The sequence below is a fragment of the Chlorocebus sabaeus genome, chromosome 6 (assembly GCF_047675955.1).
Source record: "Chlorocebus sabaeus isolate Y175 chromosome 6, mChlSab1.0.hap1, whole genome shotgun sequence".
NCBI classification, from domain to species: Eukaryota; Metazoa; Chordata; class Mammalia; order Primates; family Cercopithecidae; genus Chlorocebus; species Chlorocebus sabaeus.
In genome coordinates this window covers 43691141-43716135 of record NC_132909.1, presented here as the reverse complement: position 1 = coordinate 43716135, position 24995 = coordinate 43691141, and the positions used below count along the sequence as shown (strand labels likewise).

At 54.1% G+C, this 24995-nt stretch overlaps 3 protein-coding genes across 6 annotated transcripts in view; 1 reads left to right on the top strand and 2 right to left on the bottom strand.

The window, feature by feature from the left end:
• The window catches only part of NCAN (neurocan), a 40418-nt gene extending 37576 nt beyond the window's left edge, over window positions 1-2842 (top strand). The window contains exon 15 of the mRNA XM_037992228.2: window positions 412-2842. Within this exon, the coding sequence (XP_037848156.1) occupies window positions 412-557 (146 nt within the window). The 3' untranslated portion in view covers window positions 558-2842. The remainder of the gene's footprint in view (window positions 1-411) is intronic.
• A 2821-nt stretch (window positions 2843-5663) lies between these two features.
• Window positions 5664-15256, bottom strand: HAPLN4 (hyaluronan and proteoglycan link protein 4). Its single transcript, XM_007995890.3, has 5 exons — window positions 13734-15256; window positions 12303-12420; window positions 11671-12033; window positions 9431-9763; window positions 5664-9117 (listed from the first exon to the last, which is right to left on the bottom strand). Exons 1-5 carry the CDS (start codon window positions 13734-13736, stop codon window positions 8726-8728), a joined length of 1209 nt encoding a protein of 402 aa, XP_007994081.1. The 5' UTR covers window positions 13737-15256; the 3' UTR covers window positions 5664-8725.
• A 108-nt stretch (window positions 15257-15364) lies between these two features.
• Window positions 15365-24750, bottom strand: TM6SF2 (transmembrane 6 superfamily member 2). Of its 4 annotated transcripts, none has more exons than XM_007995883.3 (10): window positions 24495-24750; window positions 22445-22548; window positions 21770-21867; window positions 21598-21701; window positions 21111-21193; window positions 19758-19882; window positions 19074-19175; window positions 18710-18802; window positions 17526-17645; window positions 15365-15874 (listed from the first exon to the last, which is right to left on the bottom strand). In XM_007995883.3, the coding sequence occupies exons 1-10, from the start codon at window positions 24587-24589 to the stop codon at window positions 15665-15667; spliced, it is 1134 nt and encodes a 377-aa protein (XP_007994074.2). In that variant the 5' UTR covers window positions 24590-24750; the 3' UTR covers window positions 15365-15664. The 4 variants fall into 4 exon arrangements, with proteins under 4 accessions (XP_007994074.2, XP_007994075.2, XP_037848249.1 ...); XM_007995884.3 differs by having other exon boundaries at window positions 21800-21867; XM_037992321.2 differs by lacking the exon at window positions 22445-22548.
• Between the last annotated feature and the right edge of the window lie 245 nt (window positions 24751-24995).

Here is a 24995-nt window from a genome sequence, read left to right as displayed (position 1 = left end):
ACCTGGCCTGGTTTTTTTTTTTTTTTTTTTTTGGAACAGAGTCTCACTCTGTTGCCCATGCTGGAGTGCGAGGCTCAATCACAGCTCACTGTAGCCTCATCCTCCCAGGCTCAAGGGATCCTCCCAACTCAGACTCCCAAATAGCTGGGACTACAGGCATGTGCCACCATGCCTGGCTAATTTTTTGATTTTTGTAGAGACAGGGTCTTGCTATGTTGCCCAGGCTGGTCTCAAACTCCTGGCTTCAAGAGATCCTCCCACTTTGGCCTCCCAAAGTGCTGGAATGACAGGGATGAGCCCTCATGTCTGGCCGCTTTCCTCTACTTTCTCTCCTGAGGAGACCCACTGCATCAGGCCACCTGCTTCTCACCACCTTTTGTCCCTTCCCTGTTCTCCCTCACTTCCCTGCAGCCAGACGTTCACATCGGATGCGGCGACACCACCACCACCACCAACACCATCACCAGCATCACCACCACAAATCCCACAAGGAGCGCAGAAAACACAAGAAACACCCAACGGAGGACTGGGAGAAGGATGAAGGAAATTTCTGCTGAAGAACCAGAAAAAAAGAAAGCACAACACCTTTCCCACGCCTCCTCTGGAGCCTTCCCCTGGGGAGACAGAACCCAGAGAAACAAGAGAGTCCAGAAGTCCCCGAACCCCAAACCACATCCCCCCACACATAATCCTTTGTACAAAGCTCCTCTTCCCTTTTTTTACATACGCAAGATCCTCTTGGCAGGTGGAGCCAGGTGTCTGAAAAGTCCATTCTCGTCTGGCTGAACTCTGGGAGCGTCTCCCAGCTGAGGGAAGCACAAGTAGCAAAGCTCATTGGTCTGGTCTCTTGTTTGCCAGGCTGATTGAAGCAGGCCTTGATGAGGGTGCATGAGTGTATGTTTGCATTCACATGAAGGAATTGCTTTTCACACCAGAAATTCAGACTTAGTCAATGTTGGCTGAATTCCTAAGTCCAGGAAGAAGCCTGGACGTAGGGTCATTAGCTTTGGGAATAGAAGGCTACACAGAAGCACACTGTTTTTGAACCTGACAACAGCTCTCCCTTTACCCTGGGCTTCAGCCCAAGTTCTGTCTTTGGTCTTGGTGGATAAACACATACAGTGTGGAAATCCGATGTACTGCATTTTAGGGATGTTTTTAGGACAACCTCCCTCCATGCCATCAGAGTTAGGAGTGAGAATAATCAAAGCAATATGTAGGTGATGGAGGGAGAGTGTATTGCTAACCCTTCCAGGTCTAGTCCAGTGCTGAGATTTGGTGGTTCTGCATGTGTGATTAATCTCTTTCACACAAATAGACGAGAGGATATTTAGGGCTAGATGAGCCCAGATTTCTTCCCCCTCCATCTCTCAGGGAGACAAAGAACCTCCTTCCTGGACCAAGGAGGTGCTGCCAAGTTTTCTAGCCCAGTGCCCGTACCCAGTCCTCAAGCAGACATTGGTAGTGCCCCTGCCCTGGGTCCCACCCCTGCCCCACCCCACCCTTTTCCCTGGCCATTGCCTGGTGGTCTAGAAACACTTAAAACTTGAAGTAGTGACACCTACCTGCGGTCATATTGTAGAGAGATGCTCAGTGTTAAAACTGAAACACACACACACACACACACACATTTTTCTCTTGTAGATTTTAATTTTTTAAGTGGGAAAGAACTCACCTTGTCTTCCTCCCCCAAATGTGCAACCTGTGGAAGGTCTCTCCACACCAGAGGCCAGGATCCAGTTCCCTCATCTCTGGCAGGAAAGATTCACAGCTTTTCCTCCATGTCTGTTACCCACTTTCAGCAGTCTGGGTAAAATCTGTGGATTAGGGTTAAAAACACTGTGGAAAATGGACCTCTTCAGGAAAGAAAAATAAGAAAATGCATGGACCTCCTAGGGGTTCAGTAAAGAAAGAAATGTGTTAATTGAGCCTGAATCCCTTCTGGGAAGTAATAATGACCATTGACAACTAAGAAGTAGACACCATGCTAAGGATTTACATACAATCTCCTTGAATTTTCTCAATAGCCCATTGACTTAGAAACTGTTACTTTCCCATTTTACACACAGTGAAACTGAGGCTCAGATATAAAGGAAAGGTACTGGCTTGAAGTCACAACCACGACAGGAGTAAGGATTTGGAGTAAGGAACTGTGGCTCTCCTTATACTTGATCTTCATCACCAAATCCTTACTCCAAATCCAGGAGTCAGAGCCAACTCCTATCTTGGCTCTGACCCAAATCCTGCTCTGGACTCTGGAGAGTAGACTGAAACATAATTGCACCCTCATACACATTTAGGAGATGGTTAAGAAGTGTAAACTGAACCCTGATCTTTGTCTTCAATCTTCCTCCCTGTAGACATCTATCTTATTATGGTTATTATTCAGAAAACCCAGGGATACAGGTTTGTCTTCTTACTTTGATAACTCTTCTTAGTTTAAAATAATAATAATAACACATCTTTGGTCATCCATGTCACACAAAAATTTTCCTTTGTTTGTGGGGGGCTGGGGATGCAGGGGTCTGGGGATGCAATGTTTTTTGGGGGGTCTTGGTTTATGCTGCCTGCCCTTGTGCCCCTCAGCCATTTGCCCTGCTCCCACCTCGGCTCCACGGTGGGAAGGGGCTCTGGTCTTTTCTAAAGTGGGTGGTTTGTCTTTTGATCTTTCCCTTTGGGATGTGCGTGTGTGTCTGCGTGTGCCATGTGTGTGGCACGCATGAGTGTGTGTGCGTGTGAACGGCTTTGAGTCCTGCTGGTTTTGCTGTGAGCTGCAGTGTTCTGTGGGTCTGTGGTATCTGACACTGTGGATATTAATGTACTTCTTGGACATTTTAATAAATTTTTTAACAGTTCAACCTGCCTGTCACCACCTGATACCTTCATTCATTCATTCATTCATTCATTCATTCATTCATTCATTCAGCAAGTATTTACCGAGCAGCTATTGTGATCCAGGGTGATCCAGTACTGGGTGCTGGGGAGATAGTGGTGAACAGAGAAGATTTGGTCTTTAGTGGGTGGTCAGAGAAGCCTTCCCAGAGGAGGGGAATAGAATCTAAAGGAGAAGTCGCATTAACTAGATGAGGAGAGAAAGAAAGGAAAGGCATCCCACTCAGAGGAAAGAGCAAAAGCAAAAGTCCTCTTGCAGAAGGGAGCGGGCGCGGTGGCTCACGCGCCCAGCACCTTGGGAGGCCAAGCTGGGCGGATCACAGGGTCAAGAGATCGAGACCATCTTGGCCAACATGGTGAAACCCCGTCTCTATTAAAAATACAAAAATTAGGCCAGGCCCGGTGACTCATGCCTGTAATCCCAGCACTTTGGGAGGCCGAGGCAGGCGGATCACGAGGTCAGGAGATCAAGACCATCCTGGCTAACACAGTGAAACCCCATCTCTGCTAAAAATACAAAAAATTAGCTGGGCGTAGTGGCGGGCGCCTGTGGTCCCAGCAACTCGGGAGGCTGAGGCAGGAGAATGGCGTGAGCCCGGGAGGCGGAGCTTGCAGTGAGCCGAGATCGCGCCGCTGCACTCCAGCCTGGGCAACAGAGCAAGACTCCGTCTCAAAAAAAAAAAAAAAATACAAAAATTAGCTGGCCATGGTGGCATGCGCCTGTAAGCCCCAGCTACTCAGGAGGCTGAGGCAGGAGAATCACTTGAACCAAGGAGGCAGAAGTTGCAGTGAGCTGAGATCGTGCCACTGTACTTTAGCCTGGCAACAGAGAGAGATTTTGTCTCAAAAAAAAAAAAAAAAAAAAAAAAAGAAAAGAAAAGAAAAAGAAAAAAAGGAAGGGCTCACACAAATCAATAGGAAAAAGACAAATCCAGTAGCCAAGCAGGCAAAAGATATAAAGAAAATGTTTACAAAAAAGGAAATAGCAGCTCTAAAACTACAACATAGACTCAATAAAATAATACACATTTTGCAAGAACATCTAGATTCACAAGAAAGGGCATAAAAATATAAGAGAATAAACAAATGTAACAAAAGATGGCTGGGCCTGGTGGCTCACGCCTGTAATCCCAGCAATTTGGGAGGCTAAGTTGAGCAGATCACATGGGGCCAGGAGTTCAAGACCAGCCTGGCCAACATGGTGAAACCCTGTCTCTACTAAACATACAAAAATTAGCCATGCGTGGTGATGCACACCTGTAATCCCAGCTACTCAGGAGGCTGATGCAGGAGAATCACTTGAACCCAGGAGGTGGAGGTTGCAGTGAGCCAAAGTCACGCCATTGCACTCCAACCTGGATGATGGAGTGATCTCCGTCTCAAAAAAAAAAAAAAAAAAAGAGAGAGAGAGATCCTTGCATACATCAAAGATGATAATGTGCTTGAACTATGAATGATTTACAATTTACTTGACCACCTGCACCTAAGGTCAAAGTTAGTGGTGATGGTTGGAGATGTTCAACCTCACAAATAGAATCGCAAGCAACAATCACAGTGAGATACCATTTTTCACCTATCAGATTGACAAAAATAAAAAGTGACAAGACATGAGGCTGATGAGGATGTGTGGAACAGGTGAGCACTTTTTTTTTTTTTTTTTTTGAGGAGTCTCACCCTATCGCCCAGGCTGGAGTACAGTGGCGTGATCTCAGCTCACTGTAACCTCCGCCTCCTTGGTTCAAGTGATTCTCCTGCCTCAATCTCCCAAGTAGTCGGGATTACAGGTGCCTGCCACCATGCTGGGCTAATTTTGTATTTTTGGTAGAGATGGGGTTTTACCATGTTGGCCAGGCTAGTCTTGAACTCCTGGCCTCAGGTGATCCACCCATCTCGGCCTCCCAAAGTGTTGAGATTATAGCCGTGAGCCACCATGCCCAGACAGGTGAGTATATCTACTACTTGTGAAGTATAAATTGCCCCATCTCTAAGAAAACGTGGAAATCACTATGAAAATGGCAAGTTTTAGGCTGCGTGCAGTGGCTCATGTCTGTAATGCCAGCACTGTAGGAGGCCGAGGCAGGTGGATCACCTGAGGTCAGGAGTTCGAGACCAACCTGACCAACATGGTAAAACCCCATCTCTACTAAAAATACAAAGATTAGTTGGGCGTAGTGGCAGGTGCCTGTAATCCCAACTACTTTGGAGGCTGAGGAAGGAGAATCGCTTGAAGCAGAGGTCGAGGTGAGCCGAGATTGTGCCATTGCACTCCAGCCTGGGCAACAAGAGTGAAACTCTATTTAAAAAAAAAGAAAGTAGGCCGGGCGCGGTGGCTCAAGCCTGTAATCCCAGCACTTTGGGAGGCCGAGACGGGAGGATCACGAGGTCAGGAGATCGAGACCATCCTGGCTAACACGGTGAAACCCCGTCTCTACTAAAAATACAAAAAACTAGCCGGGCGAGGTGGCGGGCGCCTGTAGTCCCAGCTACTCCGGAGGCTGAGGCAGGAGAATGGCGTAAACCCGGGAGGCGGAGCTTGCAGTGAGCTGAGATCCGGCCACTGCAGTCCAGCCCGGGCTACAGAGCAAGACTCCGTCTCAAAAAAAAAAAAAAAAAAAAAAAAAGAAAGTAAATGGGGAGTTTTGAACCTTTGAACAAACAACTTCTGATATCACCCTCCAGTTATACTTGAACTTGTGAGTGATGATGTGGATACTTAACTTCAAACAGAAAAATGTCCACCATTAGGAACCTGACTACAAAATTGTGGTGCATTCAATCCAAACCATCGATCCTCTTCAGACTATCAAAAGAATGGGGAAGGGGAGATTTGCTTTTTATTTCTTGAGACAGGGTCTCACTCTGTTGCCCAAGCTGGAGTGCAGTGGTGCAATCATGGCTCACTGCAGCTTCGACCTCCTGGGCTCAAGCAATCCTCCCACCTCAGTCTCTTAAAGTGCTGGGATTATAGGCATAAGCCCCTGTGCACGGTCAGGACCTTATGCTATTTTTTCTCTTCATGCTTTGTTTGTATCCTAGAAACTTCCAGTGCTTCCTCAGTCCCCACCCTGAGCCCACATATTTATGTCAGGGAAAGTATACAACATCTCTCCCTTCCGGATACAGGAACTCCCCATCCAGTTTCCCAAATTTCATGCCCTGGATCTTGTCAATGGCCCAGTCAGGACAGAGTTGACAAGGAGCAGACCCATGGTAGGTGGCTCAAGGGAGAGAGTGGACACAGGATGGAGGAAGAAAGAGGAGTGAGAGATTGGGGAGGTGGGGGAGGAATGAAGGACACCACTTTTCAAGGGAATAAAAACCAAGCCTGGCCAGGCGCCTGTAATCCCAACACTTTGGGAGGCTGAGGTGGGTGGATCACCTGAGGTCAGGAGTTCAAGACCAGCCTGGCCAACATGGTGAAACCCTCTCTCTACTAAAAATACAAAAATTAGCTGGGTGTGGTGGCAGGCACCTGTAATCCCAGCTACTCGGGAGGCTGAGGCAGGAGAATCACTTGAACCCGGGAGGTGGAGGCTGCAGTGAGTCAAGATTGCACCACTCCACTCCAGCCTAGGCGACAGAGTGAGACTCCATTTCAAAAAAACAAAACGAAAAAAAAAAAAAACCCAAGGCCCCCCAGCTTGTAACATCTTATCTACCAAAGTGCATTTATAAAGGAATTACCCACTGGCTGCCTCATTTTCTCATTCATCAAAAGAAACAAGGATTTATTGAGCCCCTCCTGTATGCTTGGCACTCACGGGGACCAAACATCCCTGGTACAGTGGGAGAACACAGGTTCAGAAGGATTTTGTCACTTGGTCACACAGTGAGCAAGAAGAGGCAGGATTCAAACCCAAACCGACCTGGTCCCAAAACTCAGAGATAGGTTTCCTAGAGATGATGTGACAGTAAAGAGGGCTCCAGGGGGGACCCCAGTACTCCTACAGGCAAGACCTCGGGACTGGGGTCTCCCATGGCCGGGATGGCCTTGTCCATGGATCATGTCCCCCCAGCTGCCTGTCAACGCCGAGGACTTTGGCTGGACCACTTAGAGCCTGATGGGTGTTGAAGTTTAAAAACATTCCATCCCTCCCAGATCTCTAAGGAGGGAAATGTGGGTGGAGGTCAGGGAAGGAGAGGGCAACTCAGTGAGAATGGAGATGGGGTTTCAAAGGACAAAGAGGAGCTCAGTGCTCGCATATCTAAAAAGGCCAGGGCACGCCCTAGCCTCGGTTTCCTCATTTGTAGGACGACGACAAACATGCCTGGGTGTTGCAAGATTGTCTCGTGCACAGCTGCTATCCGGCATAGAGTTAACGTGCAAACAGAGGGTGGCTTAGCAGCTCCAGAAGTCCAGCCCTGTCTGGGGAAGGGGCAGCCATCAGGCCCCTGATGGAGTGCAGTAGGGTAGCCCTAGTAGGAGGCACTCAGGACTTCTGGCCCGCAATGAGAAGTTCCTGAGAGCTGGAAGTTTGGTTGTCATGAGGACATTGACAGTCTCTATGATGACAGCTTGGTGAACAGGGCCCCGTTGTCCACAAGGAAAAGCCTAGGGGGACAGGTGTTCTGTTACCTTGGACACCAGAGTTTGATCACCATGGCAACAGTGGTGGGGTCCAAACCGCCTGGGGGTGGAGCTTGGAGGGTGGCCTGGAACTGGAGTGGGCCTGGGGACAGGGACAGTTTGTTTCCACGGTGAGAGTCAGAGAACTGGATGTTGTGTCACCCTGGGGACAGCTTCGGGGAGTGTGATCTCCATGGCGGTGGGTCAGGGTAGCGACAGTCGGAAGTTGAGGTGGAGGTCTCTGGGGTGGGGGCCAGTGAGATGGGAAATGTGTGATATACGTGGTTACAGCTGGAGGAGGGAGGCACCCTCTTCATGGGTGTGCCTGATGAGGGAAGGGGTGTGTGACTCTAGGTGACAGGTAGCAGCAGGACTGGTTGCCTTGGTGACAGTGGGACCCAGGGCCGCTGCTCTCCATAATGAGTGACATGGATCTTATGGGTCCCCGGGCCTGGGAAGATGGTCTCTTTGGTGACAGTTGGGAAAAGGATGTCAGAGGATAGGGTGGGTTTGCTCTGCCTTCAAAGAAATATCTGAGGGGTGGGACGTGGCCCCCAGTAAGTGAGCCAGCAGGCTGTGTGTCAGTCTGAGGTGGCAGATAGAGGTGCTCGCCTGTGAAACTAGAGGGGTGGGCCCTGTTACCCAGAAACTTCAGGGGACTCTCAGGGAGAGGGGGAGAATGGGAGTCTCCAGTGCTCAGGTCACCATAAGGGAAAACAAGTTCCTCGGCCCACAACCTCCATGTGACCACGGGGAGTGACCCTGAAGTTCTTGTAGTCTCTCCAGGTGAGGAGGAGGAGGCCCAGTGTCCACGGGACCGCAAGGGACTAGTGTTCAGTCTCCAGTGAGATGCAGAAGATGTACAGCCAGTCTCTAGTCAATCCCGGGGGTCCAGCCACCAGGCGACCACGGTGGCGGTTGGTCTGTTTCCAAGTGGTCTCAGGAGGCGTGGCCAGTCTTCAGGAGCCTGCTGGGTCTGCTGGCCTCCTGAGGTCCTCAGGGGGCGTGGCCCTCATGGAGAAACTTGGGGAGTTGGGGGAATCCTCTGTCCAGAAGAGGTGAAGGCTGGCCAGGCTCCAGGGAACTCCAAAGTACTCTTCTGCCAGGACTAGCCAATCTTCAAGGACCCCAGGGGCACAGTTAGTTTGTAAGGGACCACAGGGAATGCGGCCAGTGTCCAGGGCTTCAGAAGCGTGGCCAGCCTGCAGGGGACCGCAGGGCTCTAGACCAGTGGTCAAGCGCCCTGGCTGTCCGCCTGCTGCCAGCCTAGACGCGCAGCGGGGTCCAGGCAGCAGGATCGCGCGCGCCCCCTGCCCAGCCGCCGCCGCCCGCCCAGCCCCAGCCCCAGCCGCCGGGTGCCGGGTCCGGTGCTCCTGGAGCGCGGTAGCAGTAGACGCCGAAGAGCCGTCGGGTGGCGTCCGGGAAGCCGAGGCTGCGCACACCAGGCCGGCGGCCTCCGCAGCGCGTGCGCGGGTTCACGATGGGGTAGCGCGCGCTGCCATCGGCCAGCCAACCCGCGGTGCAGCGGTCCAGCAGCTGCAGCTTCCACGCGGCGAACAGCTGCCCCACCTTGGCCACGGCCGCGCCACGCGCAGCACACGCGCGCGCAGCTCCAGAGAAGGGTACAGGCCGCAGCGGCTTCAGGAAGAACACCCGCCCTGCGGGGATGGGGTAGGGGGGTGGGTTATTAGTGCGGCTCCTGGGACCCGGCCTCGGGATTCAGGACTGCCCCCCGCATGCAGCCCAGGACTCTGGCCCTCGGCTCCGGGATCCAGGAACAGTTCCTCCTTTGCGGCCTGGGACCCCAGCCTCGGCCCAACCAGTGTTGGTGCCAGGCGGTGTGTGCTTCACCTAGGCACTCTTGGGAGAGGGGTCTCCTGTTTATGATCACTAAGAGCTGGGTGGGGAAGAAGGCCCCAGGGTTGGGGTAGTGTTGTGGCAGAGGCCCGTCTGGGGATGAGGCCTACGCACCTGGCAGGTTGGACGTGAAGCAGAAGGCGTCGTAGCGTTCCTCGGCGTTATGGCGATACCCGTAGTTGCGCACGCCCCCGTTGGCATCACCGCCGTCCCCTGCGCTCCCGGTCCCTCCTAGGCCGCCGCAGGGCTCCCGGGGTCGGTTCACGGGGTATTGCACAGAGCCGTCGCGCAACCAGCCTGCATTGCACCAGTCCAGGCCGTCGCGCCAGGCCGCGTGCAGCTGTTCTGCAGATGCCAGGATACCGTCCTGCTCGGCGCATGCGCGCTGCGCCTCCGCGAAGGTCAGCTTGTATCGGCCTCCACGGGGGTGGTAGGGAAAGACCACGCCTGGCAGGGGGCGCACGGGATCAGCCGGTTCACCTCAGCCCACCTTCATGCATCTGACGTCTGGGGTGCTATATGACTCTTCAACCGGGACCTTCCAGTCTACTCACTCTGGCCTCAGACCTGACCATGACCCTCCCCAGCTCACACCCCACATAACTGGCTCTCTTCACTTTAAGCTTGGGATTCACTTGACCCTCCCCCTTAACATACTATTGTGTCCATCCCCTTCTACCGCTGGAGGCCTTTGCTCATGCTCTTTCCACCTTATTCTACCTGTTGGACTCCTATTTATCCTTCAAAACCCAACTCCCAAACCCTCTTCCATTCAGTCCTGTGTGCCTCTGACATTTCCCCAGTACTGGGTCCCTCCCTGTGGTCCAGCCCTGAGCCCACGGAGCCTGCGTTCAGTGCTGACTTTCCTAGACTAGGACCCCCTGGAAGATTGGCCCTAGGTGAAGACCCCTTTGATACCCCCAGCATTGTCCAAGGCAGGACCCACTGGGTTCCCTTCTACCTTCAGTTCTGATGACTTTGGAACTTGTCCCTCATTGGACTCACAGTCCGTTCAGCTCAAGTATTTTATGCGTCTGTGTTTGAGGGATGGGAGTTGGGGGTGAGTGGGGCACCCAGGAAAGAGGCAGACAGGGGCCAGGGAGAAGACCTGGAGCTGACAGACTGGGGATTGAATCCTGGCTCTGCCACCAACTAGCACTGTCCTGGGCAAGGCTGTAACCTCTCTGAGCCTGTTGTCGGTCTGCTGGTAATAGCCGTCTCCCTTGGGGTTTTTAGGAAATTAAATTAGAGACTCCTGAGAACTCTTCAGCTAAGCACCTGTCACATAGAAAATGTCCAGTAAAGGAGAGCTGCTGCTATTATTGTTATTTGCTATTGTTAGGGAGGTCAGCAAGCAAGGGCCCTGAAATCTCACCTAGAATCTTCTAAAGTGAACTGAAAAAGGCCAACCAAATGGGAAGGAATTCTTCAAATAGAAACCCCACCTCCCAGCTCCAGGGTCAGCCAATCAGAGCATCCCACCTTCCAGCTACAGTGATTGGCTCACAGTTGGGCACATGACTCAAGCTGAGCCAGTGAGGGACAACTCTGGGACTCTAGCTGCTGCTCCTAGGAAATCAGTCGCGAAGCCTAGGCACTGTGGTCTGGTTCCAGAAAGAGAAACCTGTCGGAAGAAAGCCTACCTGGGAAGCAGAGCAGAAGGATGGTTCCTGACATGGTGTGAGTGCCTGGATCTCACTGTGCCTGAATCCTATCCCAGGACTTCTCAGTGTCCTCATTGTGGACATTTTGGACTGGATCACTTTTTTTTTTTTTTGAGATGGAGTCTGGCTCTGTCGCCCAGGCTAGAGTGCAGTGGCACGATCTCAGCTCACTGCAACCTCCGCCTCCGGGGTTCAAGAGATTTTCCTACCTCAGCTTCCCGAGTAGCTGGAATTACAGTCATGCACCATCATGCCTGGCTAATTTTTGTATTTTTACTAGAGATGGGGTTTCAGCATGTTGGTCAGGCTGGTCTTGAACTCCTGACCTCAGGTGATCCGCCTGCCTCAACCTCCCAAAGTGCTGGGATTACAGTCGTGAGTCACCATGCCCAGCCTGGATCACTCTTTGTGGGGGACTATCCTGTGCCTGGTAGAATGTTTAACTGCATCCCTGGCCTCTACCCACTAGAGGCCAGTAGCAACTGACTTCTCCAGATGTGGCAACCTAAACTATCTCCAGACATCGCCAATGTCCATGGGGAGGCAAATCACCCAGAATCAGATATGGGGGCTCTACCCCACCAACCCTCTAAATGCCTGCAGGCCAACTTGATTTGATTTATGTCCCTTGCCATCCCTGTCCCCCTCCTTCCTCAGAAGCAAGGTTTATCCTCCCCACCGGCTGATCACCTTCCAGGTCCAGCTTGACCATGCCAGCGTCGTCTTCCAACTCATTGGTGACTTCGCACTCATAGCGCCCGTAGTCTTGCAGCGTGACATTGCGGAGGACCAGGGAGGCATCCCCAGGCCCGTCGCCCTGCAGCTCAGCCCGCCCACGGTAGCTGCCAAATGCCCGGTGCTGGGGGCCTAGTGCCACGAAGACGTCGGTGAAGGCCAGCGGGTCCACCACCTTTGTCCACTTGAGCCGGACGCCGTCGTGACCGTGGGCGGCTGCCTCATAGTGGTACCGGCAGGGCAAGACGATGGTGCCACCCCGGTGGCTTACCACCTGCCCGGGCGCTGTCTGTACCACTACCGAGCCCGACTCACCCTCTGCGGACAACCAAGCAGGGTTCAGAGAAGGGGCCTAGGGGAAGAAGGGGGGCCCTGGGGAAGGGGTCTCTGGGGAGGGGAAGGTGGGAAGACTCGGCGGGGGTCGGGGAATCAGAAGGGTCCAGGGGCTCAGGGAGAGGGCGAGGGGCTTAGATGGGGAGTGGTTGGCGGAACCGTGGGCGTCAGGAACGCCCTACCCCCTACACCTCTCCGCACTTGGCCTCTTTTGCTTTTCGCGGAGAAGACCACTTTTAGCGGCCCGGACTCACCTAGCACGTGCACGACCTTCTTCCGGCCACGCTGCGCCCCCGCGGGGGCTGTGAGCAGCAGGACGCCCCAGGCCGCTGCCCAGAGCGCGCCGGGACCGAGGGCCGCCCGAGCGCACACCTGGGGGACGGGCACAGGGCGCTCAGTCCAGCCTCCCAGCCTTGGCCTTTCGGAGGCCTGGCTCCCTCCCGGCCTGCCTTCCCCACAGCGAGGACCTCGCACACGCCCATGCCCCCACCCTTTCCGGGGTCCCGCATAACTCCCCCTCCTCCTCCTGGGACCTCACATCCTCGCTCCTGCAAGAACCCACGCCCCTAGACTCCCCCCTCCCTTGGCCCCAGATCCCCAGATCCCGCCTCATCACCCCCACCCCAAAACCCGAGGCTCGCTGCCCCCGCCCCCTTCTGGCCCTGGCCCGGGCCGGGGATGGGGGGGTGGGGAAGAGCTGGAGGAGCGGCGGCAGCAAGGTTATCCGTGCGCCAGGAGACTGCAGCAAACCGGGCCGGGGCGGGCAGGGAGGGGGGAGAGCTGGAGAGACACGGGGAGAGACACGGGGAGAGAACAGGGACAGAGAGAAAGGCAGGGAGAGGCAGAGAAGAGAGTGCGCGACACAGAAAAAGGGTAAGGGAAGACGGAGACGCAGAGATGGAGAGGGAGAGACAGATGGAAAGGAAGAGACAGATGTAGAGGGAGAGACAGAGAGGCAGAGGGAGAGACAGAGGGGCAGGGGAAGAGACAGAGGGGCAGGGGAAGAGACAGAGGTGGAGAGGGAAAGACAGAGATGGAAAGGGAGAGACAGAGGAATAGACAGAGATGGAAAGGGAGAGACAGAGAGGAAGAGACAGAGAAGCAGAGGGAGAGAGGCAGAGGAAGAGACAGAGATGGAGAGGGAGAGACAGAGAGGCAGAGGGAGAGACAGAGAGGGAGAGGGAGAGACAGAGAGGCAGAGGGAGAGACAGAGAGGCAGAGGGAGAGACAGAGAGGGAGAGGGAGAGACAGAGAGGGAGAGGGAGAGACAGAGAGGGAGAGGGAGAGACAGAGGGAGAGACAGAGAGGCAGAGGGAGAGACAGAGAGGGAGAGGGAGAGACAGAGAGGGAGAGGGAGAGACAGAGAGGCAGAGGGAGAGGGAGAGACAGGAGAGTGCCAGAGGCCGAGAGAATTAGAGAAGAGGAGGAAGAGATAGGGGCAGGTAAAGAGAGAAATGGAGAGAAGAGGAAAAAGGCAGAGAGGGTGACAGAGATGGAGAGAAGCAGGGAGAGATGGAGAGGGAGAGAACCGAGAGTTCCACAAAGAGAGATCAAAGAGAATGAGAGACAGAGAAAAGGAGGAGACAGTAGAAACTCGGAGGGATGTAGATTCAGAGACAGAGACATACAGAATCCCAGATTGGGGAGACCGGGCAGGCACCATCTGCGCCCACAGTCCCACTTACCATCTTGCCCGCGCGGCCCTCGCCGAGCGGCCCCTACGCACCCGGACTGCGCTCACAGCACACCCGGTTAGGACTGGGCAGGTCCCTGCAGGCGGCGCAATCCCGGCGTCTGCCTGCAAGGGGAGGAGGAAGGCGAGCAAGGCGGGGTGTGTTAAAGGGGCCGCGGCAGCCCACGCTCCCCTGGAGAGGTGGCTGGAGCGCGGGCAGAGAAAGAAGCGCTCGGGGCTTGGAGTGCAGAGCTAGTTCCTCTCGCCCTGCTAGCTGAACTTAGGCCAGGGAAGAATCTCTCTGAGCCTCAGTTTAACCATCTTTGAAATGGAGGAGGGGGCTGAGTCTTCTATCATGGTTACTGTGCTTTGGCAGGGGACCTGGGGGATCTGGTGAAAGAGATCACTTGACCTGCAGCCCTCAGTTTACCCATCTGTCCATTGGGTAGTCATAGTGGAGGCCTGGTCTCCAGCACCCCAAAGGTGCTCATTGTGCACTGTGGGGGCCTCACAATAATCACATTCTGCCGTGACCTGGAGCCACAGGCCCCAATCCAAGTCTGCCCCTCACTGGCTGTGGGACCTTGATGGAGACAGTTGGCCTCTCTGAGCCTGTTGCCGACTCTTTGGTGAAGGTCCAATAGCCAGACATACAGTAGATCTCCGGTAGGGGTTGGGAGGGGCAAGAAAAACCGACATCTAAGCTGGGCACGGTGGCTCACGCCTGTAATCCCAGCACTTTGGGAGGTCAAGGCAGGAGGATCACCTGAGGTCAGGAGTTCGAGGCCAACCTGACCAACATGGAGAAACTATATCTCTACTAAAAATATAAAATTACCCAGGCGTGGTGACACATGCCTGTGGTCCCAGCTACTCGGGAGGCTGAGGCAGGAGAATTGCTTGAACCCGGGAGGCAGAGGTTGCAGTGAGCCGAGATTGTGCCATTGCGTATCAGCCTGGGTAATAAGAGTGAAAACTCCAACTCAAAAAAAAAAAAAAAAAGAAAGAAAGAAAGAAAAGAAAATGGGACATCTGGTCAAGTCCCTGATTTACTCCAGGCCCAAGTCACCCCTAAACATGGCCTTTCACCCAACTTCAAAAATCAAACACTAGGAAACAGTGAGTCTTTCTCCCAACACCTTGGCTTCCTTCCAGGACTCAGTTTCCCCTAAAATGAGCCCAACTCGACCAGATAGCAGAGGCAGGGTTGAGGTTTCTGTGGTCCAACACGCTGGGGCTCCGTCTCAGCTCAACCATGCCTCGGGGACCGAGGAGGGGAATGATCTCAGACCAGGACCTTCACCTGCAGCCTTGGTTTCCCCATCTGGAATAAGGAGTGAGATCCAGCATATAGCAGTCAAGGTATACAGTAGGTGCTTAATAAACATATCATGCTATTGGTTATGATTTATTGGTAGAGCAGGAACTTTTCTCTCTGGCTGTGACCTTGGGCAGGTCTCTTGTCCATACTGAGCCTCTGTTTTCCCATCTGGAAGATGGAGCCATGCATACCAACCAGAGGCCACCTTCTGCCATCCCAGCACCTCTTGCTCCTGGCAACCACGATGGCAGTGATGGATGGGCCCTCATGGGGCCCAAGAAGAGGGTCCCTCGCCCCTGCACCCTGAAACACTTAGGCAGTGATATTTTGGAAATTGAAAGGGTTTTTACTAAAAGGATCCATGGGGGGATGATGGGTAAATTCTGGAAGGGGTGGAAGCGTCCGTGTAGGGGTTGAAGCATGGTGACAGCTGTGAGAGGCTCTCCTTGCAGGAACACTTGGTCGTTGGTCTCCATCCCACCCACTGGACTGAAACCACCATAGCCAGGACTAACGACACCTGGAGATGTCCCTCCTGTCTCTAAAACACCGGACCCCCACTTCCCCAGGTAGGGCTGGCTGGGCGCTTAAACAGAGTCCTGGGTCCTAAGTCCATGGCCCTCTCAATGCTGCTTCTTGTGGAGGGCTATGGGGCCGGAGGGTGGTGGCTGGTGGAAGAATGCAGGCCACTGAAGGCAACGGTAGGCCAGCAGGTGGGGGCCCAGTGCATACAGCAGATTGCACACGAAGAAGCAGCCCCAGGTGTCCTCAGGCACACGGTAGGTGAAGGGTGTGCGCAGGTGCATGGAAGCCCCCATGTGCGAGAACTGTGCCTGGTAGCCGAACAGGAAAGATGGATGTCAGGGGCCAGGAAGGAACCGAAATGCCAGCATCACCGACGGCCCACCAGGTAAGTCAGGCAGAATCCAGGGGATGCCCATCCTCACCTCTTGGGCTCTGCTCATCTACCTGTTTCCTATCTCCAGTCCATCCGTCTCTCTCTATTTTTTTTTTTTTTTTTTTTTTTTTTTTTTTTTTGAGACAGAGTCTCACTCTCTTGCCCATGCTGGAGTGCACTGGTGCAATCTCCATTCACTGCAACCTCTGCTGCCTCCTGGGTTCAAGCGATTCTCATGCATCAGCCTCCTCTGAGTAGCTGGTACTACAGGCGTGCACCTTTCCGCCCAGTTAATTTTTTGTATTTTTTAATAGAGATGGGGTTTCGCCATGTTGCCCAGGCTGGTCTCAAACTCCTGAGGTCAGGCAATCCATCCACCTTGGCCTCCCAAAGTGCCAGCTAGGATTACAGGCGTGAGCCACCATGCCTGGCTTATTTTTAAATTTTCTATCTAATTATCTATCTATCTCTCTATCTATCTATCTATCTATCTATCTATCTATCTATCTATCCATCTATCTATTTAGAGATAGGGTCTTGCTCTGTTGGCCAGGCTGGAGTGGAGTGGCACGACCATGACTCACTGCAGCCTCAACCTCCTGGGCTCAAGCAATCCTCCCATCCCAGCCTCCCGAGTAGCTAAGACAGCAGGCATGTGCTACCATGCCCAGCTAATTTTTGTACTTTTTGTAGAGACAGGTTTTGCCATGTTGCCTAGGCTGGTCTCAGACTCCTGGGCTCAAGTAGCCCTCCCACCTCGGCCTCCCAAAGTGCTGGGATTACAGGTGTGAGCCACCTCGCCCGGCCTTCTGTCTGTAAAGATTCCTACCTTTATGTGTCCTCTCTGTCCCCCCCTTCCCCGTGCTCATCCACTTCTCTGTGAGTCCCTCCCCACTTGCCTAACCCCATCTCCTGGGCCCTGCACCCCATCTCTCTCTGACCTGGCTCCAGATCCTCCTCCCAGTCTTCCCCATCCCAGAGGTCTTGGCACAAATCCTGTGGATTCTAGACGTTTTCCTGGTCCCTACTTCCCCGGCTGGGGCCCAGGCTTTAGCACTTTTCATCAGGAACCCAGAAAAAGGCTCCTAGCTCTGACTGGCCCCCACTGCTCAAACACCTCCTCAAACTCCCCATCACCCTCAGTACAAGTCCCCAGTCCCAGAGTTTTCAGAGCCTTCAGCATCTAGCTGCCAATTTCTCTTATCTCTGCCTTTACCCATGTTATGGTCCTGCTAAATCACTCTCTCCCTCTGTGCTTCTCCTTATGCTGCTCCCATTCCTGGAATGCCCTTCCCTGTCTGGAGAACTCATCCCCGTACATCAAAGCCCAGCTCCTATGCCCCTGCTTCTAGGAAACCTTTCCCTTCTGGAATCCTTCACAGCCCCTGTCCCTCTTTTCATGGGGCTTGGAGTGTCTGTATCTGGCTTTGTCTCCCCTAGACTAGGGAATCCTGGGATACCGGGCCTGGGGCTGGGGTCTCTTGGGGGCCCATCATTACAGAGCTCAGGGAGGACACCAAAGTCGTTGATGAGTAGACAGAAATTCCCTCCCACATGTCTGCTCAACCACCCACCCGCCACCTCACCTGGCCGATGGCTCCAGCAAACACCAAGGCCCAGTCTGGCAGCCAGGAACAACCAGGGAAGGTGAGAGCATAGGCAGCCAGGCCGCAGAAAGGCAGGACATAAAACATGTACATCAGCATCTGCAGGGGCGGGAGGAGAGGGACACCAGCCTGTGAGATGAGCAGCTACCCGAGGTGGAGGCCCTGAGGAAGGATCTGGATGGCCTCAGACCCCACCCAGGCTCTCTGCAAAGTGCTCCCCTATTTCCCTTGCAGATCCTTGCCACCACTCACCGAACACATACACCAAACCTACCGACCTTTCTCTGGAAGTGGCATGCGACTCTGGCCTGGCCAGTTGGAGCATTCCAGCCCCCTGTCCATGACGCTCAGTAAGGGATGGGCAAGTGATTCAGGCTGGGTCAATCTGAGCCTGCCTAAGACTTGTGCTTAAGCTCAGGGGTAATAAGGGCTCACAATGCTCTGGGGTGGCTGAGTGGGGTGCATGGAAGCCTGGAGCTGCCACAGGCTGTCTCTGCTACCCCATAGAGGGACTGCCTGAGACCAGAGTCATGCAAAGAAAGCAGAGCCCAGAGGCCGGGCACGGTGGCTCACGCCTGTAATCCCAGCACTTTGGGAGGCCGAGGTGGGTGGATCACTTGAGGTCAGGAATTCGAGACCAGCCTGACCAACATGGTGAAACCCCGTATCTACTAAAAATACAAAATTAGCCGAGGATGGTGGCGCACGCCTGTAATCCCAGCTACTTAGGAGGCTGAGGCAGGAGAATCACTTGAGCCCAGGAGGTGGAGGTTGCAGTGATCAGAGATCACGCCATTGCAATCCAGCCTGGGCGACAAGAGCAAAACTCTGTCTCAAAAACAAAACAAAACAAAACAAAACAAAACAAAACCACACAAACAAAAACAAAACAAAACAAAAAAACCCAAAAAGAAAAGAAAGGAAAAGAAAAGAAAAGAAAAGAAAAGAAAAGAAAAGAAAAGAAAAGAAGAGCCCAGAGTCTGCACCTCGAGCACCTGGATCCAGTCATACCTGAAGACCACATCTGTCCTTTTTTTGGTAGGACAGCAAATTCCATATGGCCTTCTGCCTGCTTGAGTTGTGCTTCTGGCACCTGCTTCAAAGAGGCCCAGAGGATCCCTACCCAAGGCAGGGGTATGGTCTTCTCCCCACTCCCCTCTCACCTGCACCTTAGGATAGGCCACAGGGTCCCGCAGGTATGGCTCATACTGGTAGATATAGACAAAGCAGGAATCTGTGGGGCAGTCAAGCACCACCTGGAGCAGACAGACATACCAAGAACCCTCAGACATCCCTCCCACAGGAAACTTCCCCCACCCTTCCAGGTCCACACCCCTTGCTCTGGCCTCTCCCAGCCCAGCTCAGATTGGGCTGGGAGAAATGGGGCTTTGTCATGGAACACTCAGGTTAGACTTGATGAAGAACTTCCTTGGATGATCAAACAGGAAGAAGGGCAGCGTGGGAGAGGTGGGTCAGGGAAGGGAGACCGGAGGCAGGGGATGGAGAGACTAACTAGTGTGGACTCACCAGGCCCCGGAACAGAGTGAAGAAGCCAGCAAGGATGAGGTATATGACAAGGGCCAGGTCAGCCGGACGCTGCAGGAGTCCCTTTCTTTGTTCCTCCTGCACCTGCCCCAGGGGAGAGAAACAGAGACAGCATGAGAGGTAGTCAATGAGAGGTATTCAGTAGGTATTCAAAAGGTATATAAAGGCTCCTAAGGCTCCTCTCTTTCTTTTCTTCCTTTCTTTCTTTTCTTTTCTTTCTTTCTTTCCTTCCTTTTTTTTTTTTTTTTTTTTTTTTTTTTCTGAGACAGGGTTTCTTTCTGTTGCCCAGGCTTGAGTGAAGTGGCACAATCTCAGCTCACTGCAGCCTCAATCTCCCGGGCTCAAGTGATCCTCCTACCTCAGCCTCCCAAGTAGCTAGGACCACAGGCATGCACCACCACATCTGGCTAATTTTTTAACTTTTTGTAGAGTCAGGGTCTGGCTGTATTGCCCAGGCTGGTCTCCAACTCCTGGGCTCAAGTGATCCTCAAGCCTTGGCCTCCCAAAATGTTGGGATTACAGGCATGAGCCATCGCACCCAGCCCTTGCTTCTTCCTTATGACAAAGGAAATCCTTCCACGGAAACTAAGTCTTTGACCAAAAGCAACTCACACGGGGAAAGTTCAGGCACGCTGGGACAAAGCCTAAGAGGGGCAAGGCACTCACCGTGTTGGCGGTGCAGCAGGTTGGCGCCCGGGGCTGGCTGAAGACCCTCACGCCAGCCCAGCATGGCACCAGCAGGTAGGGGATGGTGAGGAAGAAGGCAGGCCTGATCTCGGAGCTGTATTTGCCTGCCATGGTGCAGGAGAGAGGGCGTCAGCCATGCCAGAACCCTGCTGGATGTCTGTTTGTTTGTTTGTTCTGAGACAGAGTCTTGCTCTGTCACCCAGGCTGGAGTGCAGTGGCGCAATCTTGGCTCATTGCAACCTCCGCTTCCCAGGTTCAAGCAATTCTCCTGTCTCAGCCTCCTAAGTAGCTGGGATTACAGGCACATGCCATTATGCCTGGCTAATTTTTGTATTTTTAGTATAGGCAGGGTTTCACCATGCTGCCCAGGCCGGTCTTGATCTCCTTGGCTTAAGTGATTAATGAAGCAGGCGGATCGCTTGAGCCAAGGAGTTTGAGACCAGCGTGAGCAACATAAGGATTACAGGTGTGAGCCAGCGCACCCGGTCTCTCTGGCTGGACATCTCGATTCAGAAATACCACCTTGGCTGGGCGCGGTGGCTCACGCCTGTAATCCCAGCACTTTGGGAGGCCGAGGCAGGCAGATCACGATGTCAGGAGATCGAGACTATCCTGGCTAACACAGTGAAACCCCGTCTCTACTAAAAATGCAAAACAAAAATTAGCTGGGCGAGGAGAATGGCGTGAACCCGGGAGGCGAAGCTTGCAGTGAGCCGAGATGGCGCCACTGCACTCCAGCTTGGGTGACTGAGCGAGACTCCGTCTCAAAAAAAAAAAAAAAAAAAAAAAGAAATACCATCCTCATTCAAGCTCCACCACCCTCCATGGTTCCCTAGTGCCCACAGGATGATGTCCATGCTCCTCAGCCTAGCCTGCCTCAATTTACCTTCTGAATATGGATCCTACCTTCCAGTGGGTTCTTTGCTTCCTATGAATCCACCTTGGGTGTTCCCTCTGCTGAGGTTTTGCCATGCCAGCCTCCCGGATTGCCTTCATTGCTCTACCTCCCAAGCCCCACTCCTGAAGCTTTCACCCTGTCCCTAGGATTCATCCTAAAATTCCCTTCCTGTGTCAAGAGCATTCTGGGTCAAACCCCTGGGACTGGGAACCACTGCCTGGGGAGGAAGCAGAGTTTTGGATTCCCCCACCTTTCAAGAGGAAATGGGGACCAGAAAGGGGTGGGCTGCTGACTGAGGCTGTGGACACGCAAAGAGGGAGGTGGGACCTCTGCAGACATCAGGCAAGGGGTGGAGGATCCAATGGGGGTGCTTCTAGGTGCAGGGCAGGGACCTAGCCCAAGAGAGACCAGATTTCCCGAAGCCTTGTCCTTACCAAGAATGTTTCCTGTAAGGAACACCAGGATGCTCATGGCGAAGGAACCCAGCCAGTACAGTCCAAAGTTCCGGTATCTCTTCCTGGGCAGGGGATGGAGGGGTGACCAGCAGGTAGTCACTCCATAATCTCAGAGCCCCGGCCAGGGCCCAGAGACCACCATGGGCTTCCCAGCTCTGGGTGCCTTTCAGTTTTGCCCAAGATGGAAGGGACAACAGGGAGTTGAACAGGGGAATGAACAGTGAGACCCTCTGTCCAAGAAAAGAAGTGACTGCCCAGACACAGGGTGGATATAAGCAATGCCACGCCACCATCTACACCTGAAATGTTTCCTGGAACCTTCTCCCGGCCACCCCTGGCTGGAGCCCTAGAGGAGCATCCTGATTTCTCCTACAGACACTTCTGGCTCCACCCTGCCCTGGGGCCCCATCTGAGGATGAAACTTCTCTCCCAGGGTCAGGGGCCACCCTCTCCCTGGCTCCTGCACCTTCTGCAGATGGCGCTGGCCATGGCCAGGTAGAGGAGGTAGTGAACGGTGCCATCCCAGTAGCAAATGAAGACTCCGTGTGCTGTGCGCAGGTATGGCTCTCCCTGTGGGGGCAGGAGGGAGGCTCAGACGGGCAGTGGGGCAGGGGGATCCCTGGCCGTCCCCCAAGTACCTCCTTGGTGTAGAAATCCATGAAGCCCACCACATAGCCGTCTTCTTGAAGAGCGATGATGAGGTCCACAACCGAGGTGAAGGCGAAGACGGCGAAGACTGCAGTGAGTAGGCGGCCAGGTCAGGTGTGGGAGGGGACACACATGGGTGGGGCTAGGGCTCAGTGTGGGCAGGGCTTGAAGTTAAGGTCAGGGATGAGATTATTTCAGGCAAGGACTCCAGGCCCAGTCCCTGCCCCAACCCCAAAGGTTGCATGACCACTGTCCCGCCTCATTCTGCATGTCTGATGGAGGAGACCCAGCCTGGCCCTCAGAAGTCCCTGGTTTGATTGGGAGGCCCAGTGCCTGCCTTTGGGAGTCCCCAGTCTCATGGGAGAGGAACCGTCCCCGCCCTCAGGAGATCTCATAGTGATGAGGCAGTACACTCTTTTTCAGGAGCTTCCAATCTGATGGGGGAGATGCAGTCCCTATTCTCAGGAGCCCCAGGTCTCAAGGGGGAGGCTCTTTGAAGTTCCCCAGTTTAATGGGATTGTTCAAATCTCTTTGAGGTCTCCAGTCTGATGGGAGCTCTTAAAGGCCCCCAGTCTGATGGAGGAGGACCTTCGATGGCCCCTAAGTCTGAGGGTGGAGGCCCTTGCCTGGACAGTCTTCTTCCCCACAGCTTCCCACTGACTCACCAGCATAAAGTGGGTCATAGGAGATTTCGCCATGGGACAAGCTGTAGACTGCCACGAAGAGCAGACCCAGGATTAGGGCGCTCATCAATGCCACCCACAGGGGGCTGTGGAGAGGGAAACCAAGTCAGGGACGCCAGGCCCAGTGCTGAGGCATTGCCCCACTCTCCCTGGTGGGGGAAGGGGCAGACTCCTAGAAGCCCCAGGGGAAAAGGCTAAAGTGTCTGTTCATCCATCAATGCTGTTCCCTGAAACTGCTCTCACCCTGTGCCAGGCCCTTGCCCAGGCTGTTTCTTCCTTCTGGAAACTGCTTCCAGAAGCCTTTTCCACTTGGCAAACTCCTACTCATCCTTCACGGCCCATCCACATTGTTCTTCCTCCATGAAGCCCTCCCTGACTCCCCAGAAAGGATCACTGTTTAACTTGAGCTAGCTACAGAGGGGACATTAATCAGCCCCTTCTTTTCTTTATTTCTTTTTTTTTTTTTTTGAGATGGAGCTCTGACACGCAGGCTGGAGTGAAGTGGTGTGATCTCAGCTCACTGCAACCTCTGCCTCCTGGGTTCAAGCGATTCTCCTGCCTCAGCCTCCCAAGTAGCTGGGATTACTGGTGTCCACCACCACGCCCTGCTAATTTTTGTATTTTTAATAGAGACGGGGTTTTACCATGTTGGCCAGGCTGGTCTCGAACTCCTGACCTCAGGTGATTTGCCCATCTCGGCCTCCCAAAATGCTAGGATTACAGGCGTGAGCCACCACGCCTGGTCTGCCCCTTCTGACTTTACCATTTATCCCATCACTTGTTATGTGTTTAACTCAGTCTGTTCAGTCATTTGGCAACGTCAAGTCCCTCTGTGGCCAGGCCCAGCTCCCAAGCCACAGGGTCTCAAGTGCTCAGTTCTGTAGACTTCACTGTCTGACACTCCCAGCTCCTCCCAGCTAAAGTCCAAATGCCTCTATTAACTCCACCTTACCCCTGCTCTGATCTGCCCCCCAAACCTGATAAGACAGGTCGACCAGTTGCATAGATAACAGAAGCCAGGTCTCTGGGCAGGCTTCAACCCAGGTGGGCAAATCCAGGCCTAGAGAGGATGGGATTACTGTCCAGTTGTCCAGGGTCACACAGCAAGACTGTCCAACACTCTCCAGGCCCCTGTTTTCTCACGATCCCCTCAGAACCCAAGATCTCCATCCTGACCCCATCTAACGATGACATTATAGTACTCAGATGAGACCAGGACAAATCTTTGTACACAGTTTGTAATCCTTAACCGTAACTATGAGATGAGATCTAGGATTGTGCCCATGACACTAATCAGGGAACTGAGGCTTACCCAGGATCCCAGGAGATGGAGATGGGTATTCCCACCCAGGGAGCAGGCCCATGGTTAAGACTCTCTCCACCCTATGGCTTGGGTTGAGCTGGGTTTAGAAGTGCGAGGGGCTTGCAGATGCCCGCTATTCGGTGGCTGGACCCACAGGGCTAGGATCTAGGGTTAGGAGACAGGGACCAGGACCAGGAACCAGTAGGGGAAACTGAGTCTAGGCACAGGGTTAGCCAGTCCTGAACAAGAGGAAAGTCACAGGCCTGAGACAGGCAACGGAGCAGGGTGTGTGTGTGTGTGTGTGTGTGTGTGTGTGTGTGTGTGTGTGTGTCAGCAGGAGCCAGGTACGCGGGGCCTTATCTGGGACAATACTTTTACCCTTGGCGACTTTGGAGCCTGCGCAGGGCGCATCCCTGGGAAAACCCCAGAAACCTCCAAAGCTCTGGCTTGTGGGGACTCTCCTCATCATTCCTTCTCCCCAGGCCCCAAACATCCCAGGAGCGGCCACACCCCAGCCTCCAGCACGGCGGAAAGGGGACTTCCGGTTAGACGGGGGCGTTCTTCTGGCCCAGGCCCAATCCTGCCGGGTCGGAGCTGAGCTGGGGCACAGGGCTCGCAGGAGCCAGGTCCGCGGACGGCGCATCCTCCCTCCAGCCCACCTCCGTTCCTCCCAGCCGCCGCCCACCCCCACTGTCCCCGAAGGCCGCCCCAGCCCCTCCCCGCACGCACTGCGAGAGCGCCGAGACATGGTTGAGCGCGTAGGACACCGGGAGGGCGCTCAGCGACAGCGCCGCGATCTTGCCGGCCAGCGGCGGGATGTCCATAGCGGCGGCGGCTGGACCCCGGCTCAGCCCCGGGCGTTCTCCAGGGTGCTCGGCTCCTCGTAGGCGGCGCGTCCCGGCCGGGGCTGCCAGGGACCCGCCCCGCACAAAGGTCGCCCCCCGCTGCACCCTGGGCAGGCGGCCGTGACCCGCCCTGCGTGTTCCCAGGGAGCCTCCAAGGCCCCTCCCCGGCCCTCCCCCTGGCAGCTGCCCCGCCCCTTCGCCCCTCACCATCGACACCCATCCCGCTGCTCAGCCTCAGTTTCCCTCTGTCAAAGGCTGGGACACAACACCTCGGGATGTTTCTGCTCTTAGGCCAAGGGGTACGCCCTGGAGGTCCTGGCATGCCCGCTCTTTCCCCTGCCCCACAACTTCGTTCTAAGGAAATTCGTTCTCCTGGACTCTGCCC